We start from the raw sequence: 25,474 nt of genomic DNA on the forward strand, positions 1-25,474 counted from the left end.
CCTATATCTAGTTTGTTAGAAGTTTTTTTTTATTTTTTATTTTTTATGGAATGGTTTTGAATTTTGTCAAAGCTTTTTATTGCCTTTATTGAGATGAGAATTTTTCCAATTACATTCATCAGGAATATTGACCTGTAGTTTTCCTTTCTTGCAGTGTTTTTTGTCTGGCTTTGGTATCAAGGTATTGCTGGCCTTATAGAATAAATTTTGAAATATCTCTTTTATTAATTATTTTGAATAGTTTAAGAAAGACTAATGTTAATTATTCTTTAAATATTTGGTAGAATTCACTGGTGAAGCTCTTTACTTTTCGTTGTTGAAAGGTTTTAAATTATTGATCCTCATTTTGTCTGTTTCAATGTAGAGAGGTTTTACATTATTGAACCTTATTTTTATTTGTCTGTTTAGACATTTTTTTCTCTTCTTGATTAAGTCTTGGTAGGTTGTATGTTTTTAAGAATTTATCCATTTCTTCTAGGTTATCCAATTTGTTGACATATTGTTGTTCATAATAGTCTCATGATTCTCTATTTCTGTGGCATTTATTTTAATATCACTGCTTCCATTTATGATTTTATTTGAGTATTTTCTCATTTTCTTAGTTATTTTAGTTAAAGATTTGTCTGTTTTGTTTTTCTTAGAAATTCAGTATGGTTGATTTTTTTTCTATTTTTTCTATATTCTATTTTATTTATATTTGCTGTAATATTTATTACTTCTTATGCTAGCTTTGAACTTAGTTTGTTATTCTTTCCCTGGCTTCTTGAAATGTAATGTTAGGTTGTTTATTTGAGCCTTTTTTTTTCTTTTTTACCATGCATGTTCATTACTATAAACTTCTCTCTTAGTACTGCTTCTGCTGCATCCCATAAATTTTTGTATATTGTGTATTCACTTGTCTTGAAATATCTTTTTTTTTTTTTTTGAGACAGAGTTTTGCTCTTGTGCTAGGCTGGAGTGCAATGGCATGATCTCGGTTCACTGCAACCTCTGCCTCCTAGGTTCAAGTGCTTCTCCTGCCTCAGACTCCCAAATAATTGGGATTACAGGCATGCACCACCACGCCCAGCTAATTTTGTATTTTTAGTAGAGACGGGGTTTCACCATGTTGGTCAGGCTGGTCTTGAACTCCTTACCTCAGGTGGTCCACCCACCTTGGCCTTGCAAAGTGCTGAGATTACAGGCATGAGCCACCATGCCCGGCCCTTGAAATATCTTTTAATTTGTCTTTTGATTTCTTCTTCGACCCAATGGTTATTTAAATGTGTGATGTTTAACTTCCACATATTTGTGAATTTTCCAGTTTTCCTTTTGTTTTTGATTTCTAGTTTCATTTCATTGTGATCAGAAAAGATATTTAGTATGATATCAATCTTAAATTTGTTGAGACTTATTTTATAGCCTAACATGTGATCACATGTGAATTTGAGACTGTTCTGTGTGCACTTGAGAGGAATGTATTTTGCTGCTATTGAGTGGAATGTTATGTATATGTCTTTTAGGTCCATTTGGTGTATAGTGTTGTTCAAGTCTTATGTTTCCTTATTGATTTTCTGTCTGAATGTTCTATCAATTATTGAAAGTAGGGTAGGAAATCTCCTGTTTTATTGTGTTATTCTCTATTTTTCCTTCAAGCCTGTCAATGTTTGCTTTACATATTTTGGTGCTCTAATGTTGGGAGCATATGCATTTTTAATTGTTCCATCTTCTTGATGATTTGTCCCTTTCATCATTAAATAATGGGGACCTTCTATGACAGTTTCTGACTTAAATTCTATTTTATTTGATATGATTATAGTTATCCTTGATCTCTTTTGGTTATCATTTGCATGGAATATCTTTTTCCATCTCTTTACTTTTAGCCTATGTGTGTCTTTGATTCTAAAGAATGTCTCCTGCTTACGGCACATAGTTATTGTTTTCTTTTTTTTGGTTTCTTTGTTTTTTTTTAAAATCCATTCAGCTATTCTATGAACTTTTATTGGAGCATTTAATCCATTTACATTTACATTATCGGTAGGTAAGGATTAACTATTGGTATTTTGTTGTTTTCTGTTTTGTAGTTCTTTTGTATCTCTTTTCCTCTCTTGCTGTTTTCCTTTTTTTTTTTTTTTGCTGATTTTTTGTGGTGATATGCTTTGATTCCCTTATTTTTTCTTTTGCATGTATGTATTTATTTCTTTTTCTTTATCTATTGTGTGTATTTTCTATATAGTTTCCATGTCTCTTTCTCTCTCTCTTCTCCTTCTGGACACCTATAGTCAATATATTTGTTCACTTGGTGGTGTTTGATAATTCCCTTAGACTCTCTTCACTCTTTTTGATTTTTTTTTCTTTTTGCTTCTCTGACTGGATAATCTCAAATGACCTGTCTTGGAGTTGACTAATTCTTCTGTTTGATCAAATCTGCTGTTAAACCCTTATGATAATTTCTTATTTCCATTATTGCATTCTTGCACTCCAGAATTTCCATTTGGTTCTTCTTTATCTTTTCTATTTCTTCACAATATTCTTGTTTATTTAATGTATTATTTTCCTCATTTTGTTTAGTTGTCTATCTGGGTTCTCTTGTAACTTGCTGAGCTACTTTAAGATGATTATTTTGAATTCTTTGTCAGACAATTCATAGATCTCCATTTTCTTAAGGGCCTGTTATTGGATATTTATTTTGTTCTTTCGATTGTGTTTTATTTTCCTGATTTTTTGTGTTACTTGTAGCTTTGCATTGATGTCTTTACAGGTGACATCCATGTCTTAATGACATGTTCTCCAGTCTTAATGAACTGACTTTGATTGGGCAAGATAGCCCAGGTAGAATTTCTGGGTCTTGTTCCTAGGTCCTGACCCAGGTGTTCAGTCTTTTTCTTTTCTTTTATTTTTTTTCCTTTTCTTTTTTCTTTTCCTTTCTTTTCTTTTCAGCACTAGCAATCTCTTGCCTTCTCTGGTTCCCATGTCAGTCTCATCTGTGCTCCATACGAGATGAGATAGAAACTAGCTCTTCAGGGAGCTCACTGAAAGGCTCAGGACATTAGAGTCATGATCCACTCCTCCTTCTTTCCTGAAGGAGAGGCCTCAGTTCTATGCCTTCTACAGGTCTCAGAGCCTTGCCAGCCACGGGAAGGTGCCCATTCTCCTAGCTTTCCCAGGCATCTGTACTATGCTATATCTTTAAGCACTCTGTAAGAGGCATAACAGAAGCAAGTCCCTTGGGGGTGTACTGAAAGGCCAGAAATGTTGGATGCTCACCCTACTCTCTATCCCCTGCCCTCCCCACACCAGGAAAGGATTGTAATCTCTCTAGTGCTGAGTTGTACTAGCAGGTAAAGTGAAATAGCTTCTCTTATCTGTTTCAGTGTGGCTGACTGTTATTTTTTTGTTTGTCTGGGGCACTGAAATTTCTTAACTTAATCCTGAACTTCTTATAAAGCTAATTTGTTACTTATATCACTGTTAAATCTGTGTTTCTGTTGGGGAATGAGGGCTGGAACTTGCTATTCTGCTATCTTGCTGATGTCACCCTATCCTTGATGTTCTTGAGGTTATTTATGTCTGTTGTATCTGTATGGGGGAGATGTATGTATTAGTGGTGGGTGGTTCTGGCTCAGAGTCTCTAATGCGGCTGTAATAAACCTCAGAGATGTCAGATGTCAGAGATGGAGTCCCCTTGAGGCTCAGGTGGAGCTGAGATCTGCCCCTGCCCACCCACATGGTTGTTGACAGATCTCAGTTCTTAACTGACTGCTAGACTAAGGATGCCAGTTTCTCTTCGGCTGTTTGCCAGATGCCTCAGTTCCTCGCTATATGAGCCTCTCCACAATATGGCAGACAACTTCCCCAAGACAAGTGATGGAGTGATGGGGGACTGAGGGGAGGAAGGGAGGGAGAGAGAGAGGGAGAGGGAGAGGGGTTGGTGGGGAGAGAGCACACACAGAAACATGAGAGAGCAGTTAAGATGGGAGCTGTAGTCCTTTTAATAACCTAATTTTAGAAGATCATCTCATTACTTTTGCTGTGTTATGTTCATGAGAAAACCACTAAGTCCTGCCTACACTCAGATGGAAGAAATTAAGTTTCAGCACTTGCAAAGGAGGAGTATAAAGAATTGTCCCATCACAACACTATATGATGTCATGCTACTGCATACTTCTTCCTAACACTGTATGCAGTGATGCAACTTTGGTAGTTTGAAATCAGCCATGGTGGGAATATTTAAACCATGGAAATTAGTAAACATTCTAAATCAGATTTTTCCCTCCAGACAGCTGACATTTACCAGTACACAACAGGATGAGTATAGAGCTATATGTTCACAGAATTTTTATGAATTAGATGAATTTTAGGAAGGGCTTTGAAAGAAGGAAATAAAATATTATTCATACAGAAAAAGATAGTTTCTTAATTTAAAGATAATAGAGGTGAAGCAAGGTGTGGAGGGAGACTTAGGGAGTTTAAATATGTTCTTATGGATGCCTATAATGACATGAAGAAAAAGCAGCTCTTTCTTTCTCTTTTTGTTTCTTGTGTGTGCATGTGTGTACATGATTTGAAATGGAGATTGCATACTAAATTTAACTATGTGTACACAAACACATTAAAGACTTGGCATACAATATTTTTTTAAATCCAGTAATCGGGATGGGTATATAATCTTTTGCGTAATTTCCTATGAAGCCACAAAAAAGTAATACATGTGCCAGTAAAGTTGGTACAGCTGCCCTATACCTAAAATAGCTCAGAAATTCAAAGACCAAATTTTAGTTCATTTGAACTGATGCCTTGGTGTATGTGGCATGATCAATAATATGAGAGGAGTGCTACCATTTATCAAATGAGCAGGAATTTACTTCAAAAAGAAAATTTCCAGAATAATAGCATTTTAGGTCTGAAAGAGACAGTAGGAAACCTACAGTATATTATTTCTCAAAATGTCTTTGTCAATCAAACATCAAAATCAGAAATGACTGGTCTTCTTTTTAAAACCTAGAAGCTTGTTAGTACCTGAAACCCACCCCAGACCTGATGAATTGGTGGGGGCTTAATAATTTGCACATTCTATAAGCTCTCTACATGATTCTGTTGCAAGCAAACGTTAGAGAGTGAATAATCCAAACCTTTTATTTTATATATTAGGGAAACAAACAACTAAGCTGTAAAAGATCCCCACCCCCAGCAAGTGAGACCACATAGTAGGCATGATTTTACACATTAAAACTTTTTTTCTTCAAAATAAAATTTTTTTATTCAGCAATTAGGGTGGATATATAATCTTTTGTATAATTGCCTATGAAGCCACTAACAAGTAATACATATGCCAGTAAAGTTGGTACAGCTGACCTACACCTAAAATAGCCCAGAAATTCAGACCAAGTTTTCATTCCAAAATTTTTTATTTTGTAGAAAATAGAAAGCATATCCTTTGTTCAAAGAGACAGCAGAGGAACAACACAGGACTTCAATGAAAAACATGTTTATGTGTGTAGTTACTAGTCAGTATGCCCCACCTAGCCACAAATTAGTGTGGTTACTCTAAATTGCTAACATGAAAATCTTAACCTCCTACTTCTGAAGTTATTTGGTTTTAGCTACTCAATTTTTTTTTCTAGGCTTCCAAGGTTGCTGTTTTGGGCATGATTTTAGAAATATAATTATAAGTTTGATTTCAAACTTCTGGACCATGTAATCAAACACAGGCTGGTCATAGTGGAAGATATACAATTTTTAGCTCTGCCTACATTGACAGAAAAAAAAAATGGCTGGATCCACATCAATTCAACTTGAGTGCCATGTGTTTACAGTGACAGCTTCTCCCCAAAAACGCAAAAAAAAAAAAAGAAAAAAAAGAAAAAAGAAAAAAAGAGAAGATCCATGCTGCTGTAGTCAATGTACATGGGGGTGTTTGAAGCCAGCCCCTCCAGCAGCACCTTACCAACCATGTCTGTGCTTTTACTTATTGATCCAATAAAGTGACTTAAATATCTAACTCTTTTTCCAGGTAAATTTTTTATTATGTGCAACACACTGTTAAACAGGTGAAGAATGAGCAAGTTTAGAAAAACAAACAAAAAAAAGCCTAACATGAAAAATTATCCGCATGGCGTCCACTTTTCCTGCTTGGTTGCAATACCCAATGGATTATTTATTTATTTAGATGTGCGCTGTCCCTGATTCCAAACAGCGGCCTTTTTAGAGTAACATCTGCTCCAGACATTGCTCCAGGAATATGAATCCTGACTAAGGGGTGGGTATTTAAAGCTGTAAATGATGTTTTATTTTTACAATAGCTTTGCAAAAGGAATGGAGGTGTCATGTCATTATCAGAGTTTTCTTAACAGGATTTAATCTTAATGCCAAACTAAATCCTTTGTCTAAAGCATCAGCAGAGTTGTATTTTATTTTCCCCATAGTATTACAGAGGAGGGCTGGTGCAGGCACAGCCACATGACATTGCCTTATCTGTTTCGTCTGTTTGTTTTCTGGAAGAATCTAGGAACGTGCATAAATGCAATTAAGGACAGTTATCTACAAATTGGAAGAAAGCATTTCTATTCTCTTAAATCTCTGAATCAAAGCACTTAATGTTCTGATTTCCAGCAAGACCTTCCAAGAAATGAAAACCCAACTCTTGGGTTTGTGTGTGGACTCTTGATACAGTTATGAAAGACGCATCAGGAGATGGCAAGTGGCTGCCAATACTTCCTTTTTTTCTGGAATATTCTCTAATTCTTGGTGCATCAAGATGGAAACTGGTAGGCTTGGAATAGATGTCCCTTTAAAAGGCTCCAGTAACAATACAAGAATATTTTTTCCATACGCAGTGACGTGGGTGGGTCATGGGTGTCTCAATGACAGTAACGTTCCCGAACCCCAGACCTTAGCTGTCATTTCACCTGCGTCGTCCCGGACGCCATTTGGCTGTTGACGTGGTTCCGAGCCAATAAATAACGCCAGCAGCCCTCCCAAATCCACGCCGGCCCGTCTCGCTCTCCGCCGGCCCCCTCCTCGCAGTGGTTTCTCCTGCAGCTCCCCTGGGCTCCGCGGCCAGTAGTGCAGCCCGCGGAGCCGCGGCTTCGCCCCTCTCCTCTGGGTGGCCCCAGTGCGCGGGCTGACACTCATTCAACCGGGGAAGGTGAGGCGAGTGGAAGCTGGTGCGGAACTTGCCGCCGCCCCCAGCAGCGCCGGCCGGCTAAGCCCAGGTCCGGGCAGACAAAAGAGGCCGCCCGCGTAGGAAGGCACGGCCGGCGGCGGCGGAGCGCAGCGATGGCCGGGCGAGGGGGCCGCGCGCTGCTGGCTCTGTGCGGGGCACTGGCTGCCTGCGGGTGGCTCCTGGGCGCCGAAGCCCAGGAGCCCGGGGCTCCCGCGGCCGGCATGAGGCGGCGCCGGCGGCTGCAGCAGGAGGACGGCATCTCCTTCGAGTACCACCGCTACCCCGAGCTGCGCGAGGCGCTCGTGTCCGTGTGGCTGCAGTGCACCGCCATCAGCAGGATTTACACGGTGGGGCGCAGCTTCGAGGGCCGGGAGCTCCTGGTCATCGAGCTATCCGACAACCCTGGCGTCCATGAGCCTGGTAAGGGTGCTGCCCCCTGACAGCCTTGGGGCATCCCGGAGGGCGGGCGGCAGAGGGTGGGACTGCTGGTGTGGGGGAAGGAGGGAGGGATGGGCCCAGGGGACTTCTTGGTAAAAGGTATCTAAGGTGGAAGGTGGGAAGTGGAGGGAGGGATGGAAATGGGGAGGAACCCGACTTAGAGTGCCAGGGGCCCAATTTCTGCTTTTCCGTCCCATCCGCTCAACCCCAAGCCCATCTTCCCAGACCTTAGCCCACCCTCTAGTGTGTATAGGCTTTGGGAGGCTGGGGTGGCGGGGGGTGGGGGGTAGCAATATGGAAAAAACAAATCCTGACGCACGCATCCCCAGCGGTCCTTCTCACTTTGCTGTGTGAAAAAACCAAAGGAATGATTGCGAGTCCCCAGCAAGGAGGGTTGGTCTTCCGTGCTGACATGAGTAGAAAGATAAGATGCAGAAGGCAGTGATTTAGAGGCAAGGAGAACGAGTCATTTATCATTTTTTCTCTAATTTCCAGAGGACCAGTTTATTGGCTCTGTGTACCCATCTCTACCTGTGTGTGCATAAGTATTAGGTACACTCGCTGCTGTGGATGCTCGGGGAATCTTAGGGATATTGCCAATCTGGGGTGGTGGTGTATGCAGACACATCGGACCCCCTCCTCCTACCGGGGTGAAAAGTGGTTTCTGACTGACGTTCAGATTTTGAAACTGCACAAGGCCTTTCCAAGGGAAAAGGAGTATTCCATTTTCTATGCTATAACCGTTTGAGATGAATAGTTTGTGATGGGGTCTTTATTCCAACTGATGTTCCCAAATAACCGTCTGTATTCATCTTTCCTAGGAGTATGTTAAAGCACGTTTTGATTTATGTTAATTGTGATGCATTTAGTATTAATAAAGAGGTATTTAAAAATGTTCTTGGGACTTTTTTTCATTATGTTTCTGCTTAGGAAATAATTTGGGCCTGGTCTTCTGATAATCAAGGTATGGCTAAAGTAATCTGTGCTAATGATATCAGCCTGGGATGCTTAATTTTTGTTTAATGACAAAGCAAGCAAGAACAGTAGGCTAAAAATTCTCATTGAAGGGTCAGAATAGTTTTATAATGATACATAAGAACCAAACTGAGCAAGGATTAAAATAGGTGATCAATAGACATTTTGATCTTCAAATGTATAGTAGATAGGTTGATCAAGAATAAATCTTCAGGAAATATTTCTTACCTTCAAATAATATAAGAAAAAAGGTTTGTATAAGTTTGCTGTCAAAATTCTAAGATCAGATCCTAGAAAACATTTAATATTAACTACTCTATCTGGCAGGATTCAGCATGTAGGATTGGACATTTTGAAACTTAGTTTCATACCGTTATCTGAAGATAGGGAAAAATTTTAAATGTGATAACTGATTTTCAGCTAAATCCAATAACCAAAGCCAAGACATCCTAGGCACAGTTAAAGCTAATGTAAGTATTTGTGACTCTCCTGCTGCCTTCTTAATGAAAACCCTTTGTTACTCTATTTTGTAGATTGATCCCAGAGTTTTTTGCATTGTTACTTCAGAGAGATTATATGAAAGCTAATGTTTAACTTTTTGTTGTTTCAAATTTGAAAATAAAATTTTAAAGTGGTATTACTCTTAGAATGTGATATGCTTTAGAAAATGAAAACAATGATTCCTTTGCTTAAGTATCTGGAATATATAGTTCATCAAGGTTTGCAAATCCTTCTTTTAGATTGCAAGCTTTGTGAAGTGGGGACCCTGACTCCAGAACCCAGCTCATGTTTGGCACACAGCGGGCTTGAATCTACATTATGAAATAATCTACATTATGGAAAAATACTGAATATGCAGTATGGAAAAAATGAATCCATCAATAGCTGCATAACAGTGAATTAAAATAAAATGTTTAATTCCTCATACATACAAAATACATTGATTGAATTCCTCTCACAGAGACAAACTTGGAAGTGTTGTATAATATATACTTTACAATTCCTTTTTAAATGAAGGAGACTCTAAGTCTATGGTATTACTAATAGAATACAACATGTCTATGTCCCTTGTATTTTTAAAAGTAGAAATAAACTATTATAAACCAACACTAACAAAACTACAAGGGTGATATCCGCCTCCGTCACCTTTTATGAGGGTCAAATAGATTAGAAATCTTCAGGAGACTAGTAAATGTAGAGATCTGATCAGTGTACAGGTTTGATGGTGCTTGTGTGAATTAACTTCAAGTACATTTGGATAAAGGAAAATGTTCACCATTCTTAGATGGCCTTTCAGTTTCTTTTAGATTAAACTATTTTAAGAAGTAAAAAGGAATATTATACTTATTCTGAGGTACAAGTGGGTTCATTCAGTGTGTTTTTTTTTTTGAGCACCTGTGTACTCAAGGTGGACCAGGCCTCTATGAGTTGTGCCTCTGCATAGCCCATAGAAGATAACACAGAAGATAGTCCCTTGCCCTGAGGGGAATAGAGAATTGGGAGCTTGAAGAACAGCATAAAGGTATGTGAGGCTGCAAGATTGGCTTTAGGAGGACTGGAGAAAAAGACAGTAGGGTCAACAGGTCAGGGAGACTGGATTATTGAAGAATGGATGACAAAAGACAGGAACTGTACAGTTTGTTGACATTGACAAATTCCAAAATAGCTGGTATAGATATCTGTCTTCACTAGGACCCCTGCTTTTGAAAAAGGGCCAACTGCCTTAACTATTTTCACCTTTTAAGAACCTTATTTTTTGGTTTGAAATAACATTTCTGATTCAGCTTTAGGAAATAATATTGAACTTAACAAATGTGTTTACTTGACTGAAATTTTGAGGTGAAGTGGCTCACATTCGTTTTATTTTCCAGCAAGAGAGGTGTCAGATTTGTTGATAAGCTTTCTTAATCTAGATTATTTTCCTGAGCATTAAAAAAAAATAGTGGATTTCTAAGGATTTAGTTGTCGTAACAGAAGAACTCCAATGAAATAAAACACAGTACCCACGTAAAGCCCTTTCTTGTGGTGGAATCGGCAAGCTAGACGTTTACTTAGTTAGACTAGCAGTTTTTGGACAGAAATGTTTGTTGATACAATTAGCTCTCTTCCTGAGCAGAAAGAAGTGATCTTTATACATGCTTGGTACAGTACATGGGGTGTAGTTGAGCTTATCTTCTGAAAATGGCTCTCTTTGCAAGATGTTCAACGTTTGAATTCATCAAATGGCAAAGCAAATTGCATTTTGAATTGGTCATCGAGGAATAGCCAAACCTATTCTGTGATGACATCTTAGGAATCAGCTTGATTGTTGACCAGCTGAACGTTGGATCTCAGTCATCATTTTGTATCACTTCTGAGGTCTGCAAGAATCTGTTGAAAGAGGGTTGTGAGTAGCAGCCAATTTCAATGAGCAGAATCACAAATGGTCCTGTCATTGGTCTTATCTCCTCAGACATTGTTAAGTCTGGACCCCAGATGGGTTTCCTCTACACTGGGAGTTAGTGTTTGTGGCCCATTTGGAACTGGGATGAAGAATGAGCTTAGACTAGGCTAGGGGCTGATTCTAAGTGCTCAGATCTGTCCCCATTAGATATCATACCTGCTGGGCATGGTCATTTTCCCATTTTTCTTTCCTTTTACTTATATTTTATAATTTTTTCTTATTTCCATGCTTAAGGACTCATGTATTCCAACCCAAACATATGCCTTCCTAGGCATATATATCCATCATCGAAATACAGTACTCATAAAAGAAACCTTTGTTAACTTGAGTCTAAGTAATGGATTCTGTGTTCCCAGACCACTCCACCCAGAGTTAAATATGAGTTAAGATTAATTTGCTTAAAACTACTGTTTCTTTTACATGTAGTTCAAGATTGCTTTTGGGAAGTAAATCTGATTTATAGCTAAAACGCTATCTCAAAAACATTCTTTAGAGCAGGATTTTTCTTTCTCAAAGGCTGGAATGATTATTTTGGACGTATTCCTCTCTGAATCTGTTAAAATTTAAAGTGTATAAATGCCAGTATGCATTTGCCAAATATTGTGATGGAACGTTTAATGCTGGCAAAGTTTCCACACAACTTGAAAAAGAGAAGTGGGGGTTTTTATTATTTGTCTGGCCTCTCTTTATAGCAGATTAGTATGTATTAGTGGCAAATGATTACAACTAAATAACACCTTAAAATTCGTGAGGATACATGTTAGATCCTAGAGAAGAATCTAGACCTACCACACATGGTCAAGAGTTATTTTTAGACCTGAATGAGTCAACACAGCTTTTGCCAGAAGTGATGTTCTTGATTGACTTGTGATTGGTTAATGGAAGAGAAGGCAAGTTGGGCTTGCCCCTACATGATAGCCTTTGCTTAGACAAAAGAGGCAGCTTTCTGTGACAACCGATTTGAGAGGTGGCAGATGACTCATTTGCTAGTAACTCCGTTACCGGCTTACCATAAGGGTGAAATCCTATTTCTAAATATTATTAAGAAATACGAAATAGCTCTTGTAAGGGGTGACACATTAACCCAGCTTTTCTCAAAGTATATTTCATAGAACATATATTCAGCATGGTTTGATAGGTATTATGTAAACAAAGATAAGCAGGTTTGTATATTGAAAGACTTTACAGAGCTCTTAATAGGCTAATGTATGTTTCAAATCTCCAAGGTAGATGCATACTATATAAGATTTGCCAGCCTTTTACCATGGGATTTCCTTCTCTCCCTTTTTTTTTTTTTTTTTTTATAAAAAGAGGAGGCCTGGTATGGTGGCTCACACCTGGTTGAGGCGGGAGGAATGCTTAAGGCTAGGAGTTCGAGTTCTGCCTAGGCAACATCATGAGATCCTGTCTCTACAAAAAAATAGAATTAGCTGGGCATGGTAGCATTTGCCTGTAGTCCCAGCTACTTGGGAGGCTTGGGAGGGTGATTGAGCCCAGGAGTTTGAGGTTACAGTTAGCCATGATCATACCACTGCACTCCAGCCTGGGCGACAGAGGAGACCCTATCTCAGAAACAAAATAACAACAACAACAACGACAGCAACAATAAAAAGGGCAGCCTATCTTGGAACTAGCATGTTACACTAGCATGAGAAACACAACATTAGCCCATTATCATTCTTTATCATAGTGTTCAAGATTCATTTGTCATGTGAGACTGGATGTAGAACAAAGAAAAAAATGATTCATTTGGCAATTCTTCAGCAGAGGGCCTCATCCAGGGAGCTCTTCAGGGGTAGGGAACATATGTTTTCCATTTTTTTCCTCCATAAACAGCTAGTATAGTGGTTTATGTAGAGTAGGCTTTTAAGTTATGCTTAGAATCAGAGCATGATTCTGAGGCAATGAGGCAGAGGAGAAATAATTTTGTTTGTTTGCTTTTTTCTCTCCCTGTCTCATGGAGCTGAAAAGGACAAATCCTTTTGATGAAAGTGATTAAAGTTACATAAATGCCTCACAATTCTTCTTTTTTATTGTTAAATAGCTTCATGCTTTTAACTTTTGTTCACCTCTTTTCCTTGTGTATGAAATGGGAATACGTTAAGAACTCAGAACTCACAGGATCGCTGTGAGGCCAAAGTAGTGTAGTATATAGAAATACATTTCATGGAGCTGCTTACATCTAGTTATGAAGAAGAAACGCTAATTTGTAAATATTCTTTTTTTACTTTCAGTTGGTCTGGAAACTGTGCTCCATGCCCTTTCCGGTCATTTAGAGTAGGCACTCTTGGCTGCATTGCCATGTGAGATCTGCCTCCACCAATCCTGCCAAATTCTTTCCTCTTAGGATGCTGTTGCACAGGCCTAGTTGATAGCCCTGAAGGACTTTTTCCCTCTTCTCACTGTTTTTTGTTCACAAATGTTTGCTTTTTTTTGGAGATGGGGTCTTGCTGTGTCACCCAGGCTGGAGTGAAGTGGCACGATCATGGCTCATTGCAGCCTTGAACTCTAGGGCTCAAGGTGTCTCCCTTCTCACCCTCCTGAATAGCTGGGACTACAGGTGTGAGCCACTACACCCTGCCTGTTTGCCTTTTATCAATTTTAAAATGTGGGACATTCTTGCTTTTCTTCAGTTTGACATGATGATGAACAATAATCATCAAGCAAGCTTGAATCAAGCAAGCGTCACTCAATAGGAACAAAGCGTGCGACAGTATTTGAGAATGTCTTTATGGTTGTTTCTTTAGGTAGCCAAATAAATCTAGGGCAATATCAACATTTTCATTGGCAATCCGACCTATTTTCCTAAAGAATTTATGATGAAACTGCTCAGGTCCTGACTAACTTAGTCTTTTACAGTCTCAGCAGAAGCAAAAGCTCTTTGAAACCTCCTTTCTCCCCGCTCCCTAACTTTCTTACCCCTGCTGGGGCTCTTTCTTTATGCTTCCATATTTCTTTGGAGAGCTGTCATGTAAAGAATTACAGTGTGGACTTTGATGTCAGGGGACTTGAGCTCAAATCCCGAGGCTTCTTATTTTTAGCTGAGTGTCCCTGGGCAAGTCAATTAACTTCTCTCTATCTCCCAAATTCGTCACCTATGAAATGACAATAATGTGATGATTAAATGAGGTGGTAAATACAAAGTTCTTAGTTCAATATGTGGCAACAATTATTATTACCTCATTATGGCATTTTCCATTGTTGGTCTACATGGGATAAATATATAGACAAAATACAATCCCGGACTATAAGAAACTCCTATAGCTCCTGTAGCTTCTTGTGCTCTGGGATTGTATTTTGTTTATATATATAGTTTTTCATCCCAAATGTCTAGTATTATGCTTGGGACATAGTGGCCACTCAGTGAATATTTTTGAATAAATGAAGTTTCTCAAATAGGCAAAAATGCATATCATAAAACAAAGCCATGTTGGTCGATGTTGACATCATGCATATTAGCATGCCAGAAGTGTGATAACAAGAAAGGATAGAGATGGTACTTCTCTTTTGCATATGCTTATTTTTTGTGTGCGCTGAATCCAGTTTTGCATAATGGAGAAATACACCTACGTGAATTACATGTCTTTTCAAGTTTCAGTGCTGAACTTGCTGTGTTTGTTGTCTCATGTAACTGGATTAGTAAGGGGCTCTCTTCCTTTTGGAAGAGAAGAGTCTTCAGACATTTTAGAAAGTTAAACTGCTTTTTAAGTGTTAAATAAACATTTTAAGATAATTGGTAGGCATTTATTTAGTAAAATTTTGACCTTTAAAAACTCTGCATGAGACCCGAGTGTTGCAAACTAAGGACTGTGTGCTTGTTTTTAACACAGAAGATATGCATCTCCAGGTTTTCATTTTCCTTTTCCTTTTACCTTTCTTCATAACTATTGTAAAATATTGCTGTGTGTCATTCCACACTGAAATTAACTTTCCAAGATGAAAATATAGGCCTTTTAAAATAGAACTAATAATTTTAATGTAATTTAGGTAGTATTTAATGAATACCTACTATGTCCTTGCCATTTTACTTACCTGCTGGTCACCCTTTGAGGCAATGCCATTGTATTTCTTGAAATGTGTTATTTCATTATTTGCTTTGGATTCACTCTTTCACACACATTGAGCTTATATTGCATGCTGTATAACCAGTGGATACGTTACTTGATTCTGCAAAATGCCTGCTGCATATGATGCAGGGGTTGAAGGTTTCTCTATTCTATTCTTAATGTAGCAAACACAAAGGCAATATCTGTAGGGGAAACTATTGAAAACGTTAAAGACATTTGCAAAATGAAATACTTTTTGTCCTTTTTATGTTTTAGGTGCAGTGTTGGACATCTGATTTTAAAGTACAACAGTCCTACTGAAACATTTTCACTTGTCTCAGATCTTGACATTGTTCAGTACAGAGTTTTTTTCTTTAAGTTTACTAGAGGAAACCAGTCTTATTCATTGTGGGAACTCAGTAAATGTTAAGCCAGATTTTCAACATAACCAGCATCAGGGGAATTAAGTTAATGCACTTTTGGAAACTGCATTAACTCCACAAAATCAACAAGACCTTTATACAGCTCACACAAAGAGAAATCAGCTGCTACATGTATTTTCTCAAGAGTAAAATTCAGTTTTGGGAAAATGCTAAAGCCATAAAAATACATATATAGATAAATCTCATGTGAATACTATTACATAGATATATAATGAATGATACTGTGTAGCTAAATAGACTAAAATACTATCTAGACTTATAGGTTTTATCTAGGGTTTGATGATGGCAAGATAATTGTGAATGCAGAAGTCATCTTTGTTTTAAATTTCAAATTGGTTTAACTATTTATATTTATAGACTTCACTCCTATCTATACAATAGCCCTTGTTTTTCTTGTTTTTACTTCTACTCATAGCTATTTTCAGGAATTGAGAGTTTTTTCTTTAATCTGAGTGGTTGGTTCTTGTAAAAATATCATTTCTGAAGAATGTCTTTTTTCTGGAAGTTTTCTTGGGCTATTGTTGTTCTCTGGGTTTTTAAACAGTTGGGCTGACTTTGCCTTTGCTTTCAACAGAATGCTAACCAGATACCTTCTGAGATAGGTTACAACTTCATGGCTTAAAGTATTGCTTGTGCTGGAGTTGTCTTTCTCCCTGGAGAACAGTCCTTGAGAAATAATTTCATAGCCAAACATGCTAAAACTGTTAGAAGGTTGAGGTGACTTAATGGCCATTTATAAATTAAACTCTGTAAAAGTATTTGGCAGATAAATATTATTAAATGCCACTAACATAATAAATGAACAAGTCCAAACATCTAGTGAAAATTATAATTTCAATTAGATTTAGGACATATTTTATAATGTCAGAGCTTAATTTTCACAGTTGCCAAATTGTAAAGTGAAATGTCTTCTCATTTTCTTAAGGAGACATTTTCAAACTTGTCTATCTTCTGGAATCAAGATAGTGACCGCACATTTCAGCGTGGACCATCTGCTGCATCTGTCAGGTCTATAGTAGGTTCTCAATGTGTTGTTAAAAGTGATGAGTGAGTGAACACTTCAGAATGAATGACACACATGTTAGATCTAGTTATACACACTTTGCCAAACCATTAACATGCATGCAAGCACACCTGCTTCTCAACCTGCAAGGCAAATAGTTGTATCAATACATAATTCTGCCTTCCTTCTAGAACTGTGACCTTGAGGAGAGGTGGCTATCTTTGGGAGATTATTGTATCCACAGTGCTTGGCATGTATATTTTGTCACCAACTGGATCTTATGTTAATGTTCCACCCTAGGCCGGTTGTGTTTCTTGTTCTGGTTTTTTCTATATTGAGTCCTGGTTCTGTGTTGCCTTCAATCTTCTCAGTGAGATGCAGGTCCTCATTCTGTTCTTGCATTTAACATTAATTTCTCCATACAATGGGTCAGACTCAGTACTTAAAATAGGGAGGCTTCCTCCTCTGGAAGAATTTTTGCTGCTATTTCTTGATTCCAAATGCATGAGCTGCAGAGAACTTTAGAGGTGTTGAACATGTGCAAAATACTTGATAAAAACTGCTTCTATGTGTTAATGCATAGGAAGAATTCTATAAGCTTTCCTCAAATTAGCCTTCTTCAAATTAGAATAACCTCTGGGTTGAATGTTATTAAATACTTAGAATGGTCTCCCCAATGTTCATAACGGGCTAGTTTCAGTATTCCACTGGTCAGTGTAGCATTGGGATTAGTAGCGTTTTTATATTTTCATATGTATGAGTAACACACATTTTTACTGTACTTGTCAAAACTATTTCAATTTCTAATTTCCTCTCCACTAGTAAACTATGGAGTGAACATGAGAAACTTCATTAAAAGAGTATACTCATTTTACTCGTGTGTCTAAATTGTTAGGTTGTATGTTGAGGACAACTCTAGATTTCTCTCCAGCAGTGAAAAACATGAACTATGTGATATTTTTAATATTTTTGAGATCCTTTTCTATTGTTCTAGACTTCTGAGTATGCTTTTTTTAAATAGGAGATTCAGATTACTGGATAGATGGGAGTGAGGGCACCTTATGCTATTTTAACAAACATTTTCCCTTCTCCTTTGAGTCTATTTCAATTTGCACAAACTGTATCTTAAAAAATTACACCTAATTTTCAGGGATATCAATTCAGTACGAGGTATTTTTCCTGAAAAGTTTTAAAATTCTTATTCTTGTTGCTGTTACTATTTTAACATTGAAGCTGCATTCATTGGATACTATAATTCTGTGACCTCTGTACGGGGAAAGTGAATCAATGAGAATGCGTTTCTTAAATGAATGTACAGAAGATTGAGACTTGTTAATATTTTTTCAAAAATTCATTGGACAAAGGTAATGCATTCATAGACTCCATAAAGACAGTAGTATAAGGAAAACATTCATACTTCTGCCAACATTTCCAAAAGGCCAAGAAGGCTCTCATTCGTAGAATACGTTATATTTTCCATAATGTTCTCAGCCCCTCAGACCAAGGTAGTAAGAATCCTTTATTATCAAAAAGGCCCTACTAACAACTTGCAGTATAAATCATCCTAATTGGACAGGTCACCGAGAAAAAATAAAGACATTCATTCATTCACCAGGTATTTGGAAATTCCAGGTAGAAATGCTTTCAAACCAGGTCACATTTGGAAATCAAACTCTGAGTAGTAGAGAGCTGTAAACTGAAATACTGCATCTTTCATTTCTTTATGTGTTATTATATCTGTAACACAATTGTACTTATTTAACAGTAATAACTAAGTGCCTCCTATGTGAGTTACATTCTGCAAATTGAAGAGATATTTCAAAAGGGAGCAAGAAACAACAGCATTTTACCAAGTACTTGGTATGAAGGTATTGACTCTAATTCTTCAGGGAGTTATAAGAGAGTGGTCTGCAATGGAGGGCTTTCAGAAGGAGGTGGGGATTTGAGCAGGACTTAAAAGATGTATAAGATATGGAAAGACAAAGAGAGGACTTTATTCTAAGCTAGTAAATCATTCACACTTCTTGTGTCTTTTTCTTCATTGTTCTGAATGTGGATGACATATAAGCATTCAAGATACATTGTGCCAGATAATTATGTTCCATTAACATGTGAAATTTTCATCTACAGAAAATTTTTGTTTAGAGAATGCAGTTTTGGGGGTGCCCTCCTTTGAGGACTGATTTCCCTCATCAAGATGGTAAAACTATTTGGGATGTAGCATATACTAATATACTAATAAATATAGTATATATACTAAATATATATACCATTATTCCATATACTAGTATATATGCTAATTATATATACTAATATATAAGTATATAATATATATGTATACATTTACATATGATAGTATGTATATATAATATAATGTATAATATATATTGTAAATATTATATATTATATATACAATATATTATATATTATATAAAATATATATCATCTATTTATAATACAAAATTATATATTTACAATATATGATATCTGTATATTATATATTATATAATATACAGCTATAATATACAGATATCATATAATATATCATATTATACACATATATACATATATACAGATATATTTACAGTATATGTATATATTAAATATATTACATATGTATATATTATAATGGAGCTTATACTTACATATTTTATTTATATTCCATTGTTCCATTACTATAGTATAAATATTATACTATTGTAATGATATTATAAATAGATAATGAAATATTATAAATATTTTATATTTATATATAATATAATGGAGCTTATCCTAGTAGAAGCTCCATCCCAAATAGTTTTAATGTCTTAACGAGGGAAATCAGCCTCAAAGGACAACACCCCCAAAACTGCATTCTCTAAAATGAAAATTTTCTCTAGATGAAAATTTTCCATGTTAATGGAACATAATTATCTGGCACATATATAGTCTGTTATAATATATCACATACATAAATAACATACATAAACAAACACATAATACAGTTATATAGTATATAAGTAGAAGCATATTAAGCATATACTAGATTATACTGTACTTAGCAACAATTGATTACTGATACTTTTCCTCCCTAGGTAGCTATTATTGAGCACTCTCTAGTAAGCCATGGAATATAAAGATGCTGTGTAATTTTGATCTTGTTAGGCTAATTTCCAGCAATTAAGTATAGCTCAATTAGTGTTCTGTTTTGGCTATGTAATTCAAAAACTATGTTTTGTAAAAACCCACAAAAATAAGAACAAGAACAAAAAAAGCAATGTCGTCTGAGTTATTGAAGGAGAATTCAGCCCATAGATTTTCTCCATGGTTTGGCAGCTGTTTTAGAGCATTCATCCAGCTGCATTTGTCTAACACTTGAATAATGATCATGCAGTTTGTCAGATGCTTTGGGGAGAGAAATTCACTTTGCAGAAATATTTAGTATTTAACTAATTTTTCCAATTATAGGTTTTTGATTAGGGTAAATTTATTTTGAATTACTCCTGATGTTAAACCCAATCTTCATTAGTGTTCCATAGAATTGTGAAACATTACAATTATAGTTTTTTCCTAGCTAGAAGGAGCACTCTCATTTTATAGATGATTAAGTTGAGCTTCAGAGAGAGATTAAACAACCTGCCCAAGGTTCTGAAGCCCAGGAGGCTTGGAACTCATTTTCTGATACACAGTTGGACACTCTTCTTAAAGCATTTCCCATAGCAACGTCCACAGATGGAGAAATAAACGTAACTATTTCTTACTGGTCATGGAGGGTCATGAGCTGTTAATGTGAACCGAAGTCTGTGAGGGCGTTACTGGAATGTAACTTATCAGCATGTTTTCAAATCCTTAGAGCAGAGCTTCTTGACCTGTGTGCTGTAGATGGGTATGGGTGTGCCGGAGGTGGATGAACAGGGCCTAGGGTGGCAAAAAATCAGGAAAACATTGAATAAATCACTCCAGCACACTGTAAGTACATACAGAAAATGTTATTTTTCTTGGCAGTAGAATCCAGTCTCTAGGAAGAAACAAGCTTTTGTTGGAAGACTGCTCTGATAAACTTTTTGGAGGGCTGGGCCTTCAGGAAGGCTGAGGACCTAAACTGGATAAGAAAGAGAGGGACATATTCAGAGGGTGTGTAGAGACTCAGAGAGAGAGAAGAGAAAGATTTAAGGGCTGGTGGCTCAAGAGAAACTTTGGGGAAACAGAAATAATGGATGGGGACATCAGCAGATCTACAGTGCTCCATAATGATTCGTGGAGTGAATTACTTTGGGAGATGGGGTGAAGTGCTTAATCTTGCTTTGAGTTAGGGAGTTGTAAAATCCAAGATGGCCCAAGGAAGGACTGTTCCATGTAAGTTACAATACAATTATGAAAACTTATTAGCAAAGATCAGATACCTACTATACCACAGTGCTTCTGCGAATAGATTCAAGTAATTTTTTGAATTTAAGGCTGGCATCTCCCACGTGACTGACATTTAGGAATCCCGGTCCTAAGAGAATATGATAATTGGGAGTGGGCCTCTGGGAAGGGTGCTGTGGTGTGCAAGGGCAACCCTCGGTTATGTGCACCACACAGAATGAATCATGTGTTGTGTCACTGGACGTTGAGGCTGAATAATATAAATAACTAAAATTGGGTGAGGTTTCCTTCTAAAAAATCATACTCGTGTTGATCTGTTCATATGTCTGCATTAAATTTTAATGTGATTGAGAGGGCAGGATTGCTTGGGCCCAGTAGTTTGAGACCAGCCTGGGCAAAATAGCAAGACTCTGCCCCTATTAAATTTTTTTTTTTGTTATTTAGTTTTTATTTCATAATCATAAACTTAACTCTGCAATCCAGCTAGGCATGGGAGAGAACAAGGAAAACATGGAACCCAAAGGGAACTGCAGTGAGAGCGCAAAGATTCTAGGATACTGCGAGCAAATGGGGTGGAGGGGTGCTCTCCTGAGCTACAGAAGGAATGGTTTGGTGGTTAAGATAAAACACAAGTCAAACTTACTCGAGTTGTCCACAGTCAGCAATGGTGATCTTCTTGCTGGTCTTGCCATTCCTGGACCCAAAGTGCTCCATGGCCTCCACAATATTCATGCCTTCTTTCACTTTGCCAAAGACCACATGCTTGCCATCCAACCACTCAGTCTTGGCAGTGCAGATGAAAAACTGGGAACCATTTGTGTTGGGTCCAGCATTTGCCATGGACCAGATGCCAGGACCTGTATGCTTTAGGATGAAGTTCTCATCTTCAAATTTCTCCCCATAGATGGACTTGCCACCAGTGCCATTATGGCGTGTGAAGTCACCACCCTGACACATAAACCCTGGAATAATTCTGTGAAAGCAGGAACCCTTATAACCAAATCCTTTCTCTCCAGTGCTCAGAGCACGAAAATTTTCTGCTGTCTTTGGAACCTTGTCTGCAAACAGCTCAAAGGAGACGCGGCCCAAGGGCTCGCCGTCGACGGCAATGTCGAAGAACACGGTAGGGTTGACCATGGCTAGTAGTACAAGAATTTCCTCGGCGGCAGCGTCTGCAAAGCCTAAAATTTTTTTTTTTAATGTGAAAAATGTTATTTGTGCTGAAGGAGATCACATATTTGTTGAAAATGTTTTCCAAACCCACAATCATCACACAATTTCTCAAAGGACTTTATTTCCATATTTGTGAAAGTTTTATGAAACATATTAAAATAAGAGTCATTGATAATGTATTGCATGTTTAATGAACAGCCTTTATTAAAAAGGAGAAACATATAAAGGAACTATATCTGGAATGAAGAGCCTCCTTAAATGATTGGACAGGAAAGAGTGGTATGCATTACTGAATTTAAGAACATATGATATATGTATGAATGACGTTTTTTTGTTTTGATTTTTGTCCTATGAGAAACTCTACCAAAATGATTAGTTGATGAATTCTGATGGTAATTTATAGTCAGGATATTAGCAAGCAAAATATTCCGAAGTCTTCTGGCTGATGTTTGTGTGAAAGGGTGTGTTCTCATATGAGCAGGAAATGGGCTAATAATGCAACGAAAAGACTGGAGACAATTTCATGGTTAATTTGGGGTGAAATTTATTTTGATTGTAATAATATTTCTGGTGAAAGTATTAAATTTGAATTATTCAGACAATTGCTTTAATTCTCCATTTGACATTTGACCTGTGCATAGAGCTAACCTTTGGGTGTTAATGAGAGTGGGAGTCCAGAGCCTAGTTAAGTAAGAGATTAGGAAGAAAGGATGGAAAGCAAGTTCTACCTATGCCAAGGGTCAATGTACTGTATTGGTAATGGTTTGATTGGGTAGTTTTATTAGCAGCCATTTCTTTGACAGACTAATAAAAATGACTTAAAGATTCTTTTCCAAGTTATCTTATATAAATGGATTATGATGAAAAAATTGTGAACCACATTTCATCTTCTTTCTTGCCTTCTGTTAAATATGTATTCTGCTTAGAAATTAAATCGCATGGGATCAAACTTGAAATCATAAATTCTGTGCATTATGTGTAGTTCAAAAGTATTACATGATAATTCACATGTAGAGAATTGTACAGGATAGTTGGGAAATGATTCTTAACCCTCAGAGAATGCTCACTGGGCACATGCATAACATGTAGATGCCCAAAGCATTTCAGAAGTAGAATTACAAAAAACCCCCCAAAACACTTGTCATGAAAGGTTTGTGAACCTAATGTCACCTGTATGGACTGGGCTAATTCTGATATTAAGAGGAGTTCTCCCTTCTCTTAAGTAAACAAAAACTAGATTGCCTTTCATCCAATCAGTTATTCTAAGACCACTGCAACTTTTTTTCTGTCACAAAAAGGAGTTGTCCTAAAGAAGTTTCATTTGCTATCCCTACCCTCTTTTTTTTTTCTCTCTCCTCTAAAGGAAAAATGGTATGTGTGTTTTGAAATCTAAAATATAGCAAAGTCTCCGTTTAAGAATACTTTTTAGATAATCAGATTTGCTCTTCGCACAATGAGTCTGTGGTCCCTGGGAAATATGTTATATCATATTCCTGAATTTGTTCCTGGAGTCATCTTTAACGGGGCTAGGGAATTTACTGGGTGCTGTAACGACTGTTGGTATGACCCTCCATGCTCTCTCTGTCTCTGTGTAACTCCCACAACTTGACTTTGAGATAGATCTAAAGAAGTGAGCCATCAAATGTTGGAAATATCAGGTAAGAAGTTAAGATAGGCTGGTCATGGTGGCTCACACCTGTAATCCCAGCACTTTGGAAGGCCAAGGCAGGCAGATCACTTGAGACCAGGAGCTCAAGACCAGGAGTCTGAGACCAGCCTGGCCAACATGGTGAAACCCCATCTCTACTAAAATACAAAAATTAGCAGGGTGTGATGGTGGGCACCTGTAATCCCAGCTACTCTGGAGGCTGAGGCAGGAGAATCACTTGAACCTGGGAGATGGAGGTTGCAGTGAGATGAAATTGTGCCACTGCACTCCAGCCTGAGCAACAGAGCCACACTCTGTCTCAAAAAAAAAAAAAAAAAAAAAAAAAGGAGATTATTAAAAAGAATAAAATAGACAGAAATATAATATTTAAGATTAAAGAAGAAGGCTGGGTGTGGTGGCTCACGCCTGTAATCCCAGCACTTTGGGAGGCTGAGGCAGATCAATCACTTGAGCTGGAGAGTTTGAGACCACTCAGACTCACTTGAGACCAGCCTGAGCAACATGGTGAGACCCTGTCTCCACCAAAAAAAAAAGAAAAAAAAATTACAAACTATTAGCCAGGTGTGGTGGTATGCTCCTGTAGTTCCAGCTACTCAGGAGGCTGAGGTGAGAGGATTGGCTTGAGCCCAGGAGGTTGAGGCTGTAGTGACTGGTGATCACATCACTGAACTCCAGCCTGGGTGATAGAATGAGACCTTGTCTCCACAAATAATACAATTAAAATAAAATAAAAATAAGAAAGTGAAGCCAACTGAAAACAAAAAGCATCAAAACACAGAGAAAGTTAGAAAATAAAGCTTAAAGATGAAATAGAAAGGCCAAGAAAAAATGTTTAAATGTGGTGGAGAGAATATGAACTTACTTTATATTACTGCTCACACTTAAATAATGCTTGATATATGCCAAGTGATGTTTAAAGGCACAACTTGCCCACATATCCCTTGTGGGCTTGGTACTATAATTATCCCCATTCTATAAATTAGGAAACTGAGGCTCAGAGAGATTAAGTGATTTGTTTAACATCACAGGTCTGTAAGTGGCAAAACCAAGGTTAGAATATATATGTATATACAGCTACATTCTTAAATAAATACACAGTTCCGTATATTAGACACCTATTTCTTTTGTCTTCCTCCCTTCTGATATTAGCTCCTCTTTTCCTTTTTTTGGAGAAATGTTCCTTCTTACCATGTGACTTGAGTGGAAGCTGCAGCCATGTTCTTAAATACTCTCTTTCCATGCTTTCAAAGTAAGCATCCTTTTTACCATCTTATCTTGATTATACAATGTATTTCCAAATATTATTTTAGATTCTCTGCATTTTCATCAGATAAAACAGGATTATCTTCCTTTTACAGGACAAATAATCATTTCCACTTAAAAATGGAGCTGTATTAAAAACAAGCTTTTGGCCAGGCATAGTGGCTCATGCTTGAAATTTCAGCACTTTGGGAGGCCAATGTGGGAGGACTGCTTGAGGCCAGAAGTTTGAGACCAGTCTGGGTGACATAGCAAGACCCCATCTCTACCAGAAAAAAAAAAAAAAAAAGAAAAATTAGCTGGGCATGGTGATGCATGCCTATAGTCCTGGCTCCTCCAGAGGCTGAGGTGGAAGGATTGCTTGAGCCCAGGAGTTGGAGGCTACAGTGGGCTATGATTGCACCACTGTACATAGCCTGAGTGACACAGCAAGTCCCCATTTCTCAAAAAAAAATAACAACTCCCCCACTAAGGTTTTAATGTTATCTTGAACATTCATACTAAATAATTTAGAGGCTGGTAACAAAAAGAAT

The 25,474-nt window shown here is 37.4% G+C and overlaps 1 protein-coding gene and 1 pseudogene across 2 annotated transcripts in view; one reads left to right on the forward strand and one right to left on the reverse strand.

The window, feature by feature from the left end:
* The first annotated feature begins 6,883 nt into the window (after positions 1–6,883).
* The window catches only part of CPE (carboxypeptidase E), a 118,910-nt gene continuing 100,319 nt past the window's right edge, over positions 6,884–25,474 (forward strand). Inside the window, exon 1 of the mRNA XM_030918134.1 lies at positions 6,884–7,564. Within this exon, the coding sequence (XP_030773994.1) occupies positions 7,258–7,564 (307 nt within the window). The 5' untranslated portion in view covers positions 6,884–7,257. The remainder of the gene's footprint in view (positions 7,565–25,474) is intronic.
* On the reverse strand, positions 21,264–22,015 carry LOC115893586 (annotated as a pseudogene). Its single transcript, XR_004053643.1, has one exon. The product of XR_004053643.1 is annotated as a peptidyl-prolyl cis-trans isomerase A pseudogene (transcript).

The sequence above is a fragment of the Rhinopithecus roxellana genome, chromosome 2, assembly GCF_007565055.1.
Source record: "Rhinopithecus roxellana isolate Shanxi Qingling chromosome 2, ASM756505v1, whole genome shotgun sequence".
Taxonomy (NCBI): Eukaryota; Metazoa; Chordata; class Mammalia; order Primates; family Cercopithecidae; genus Rhinopithecus; species Rhinopithecus roxellana.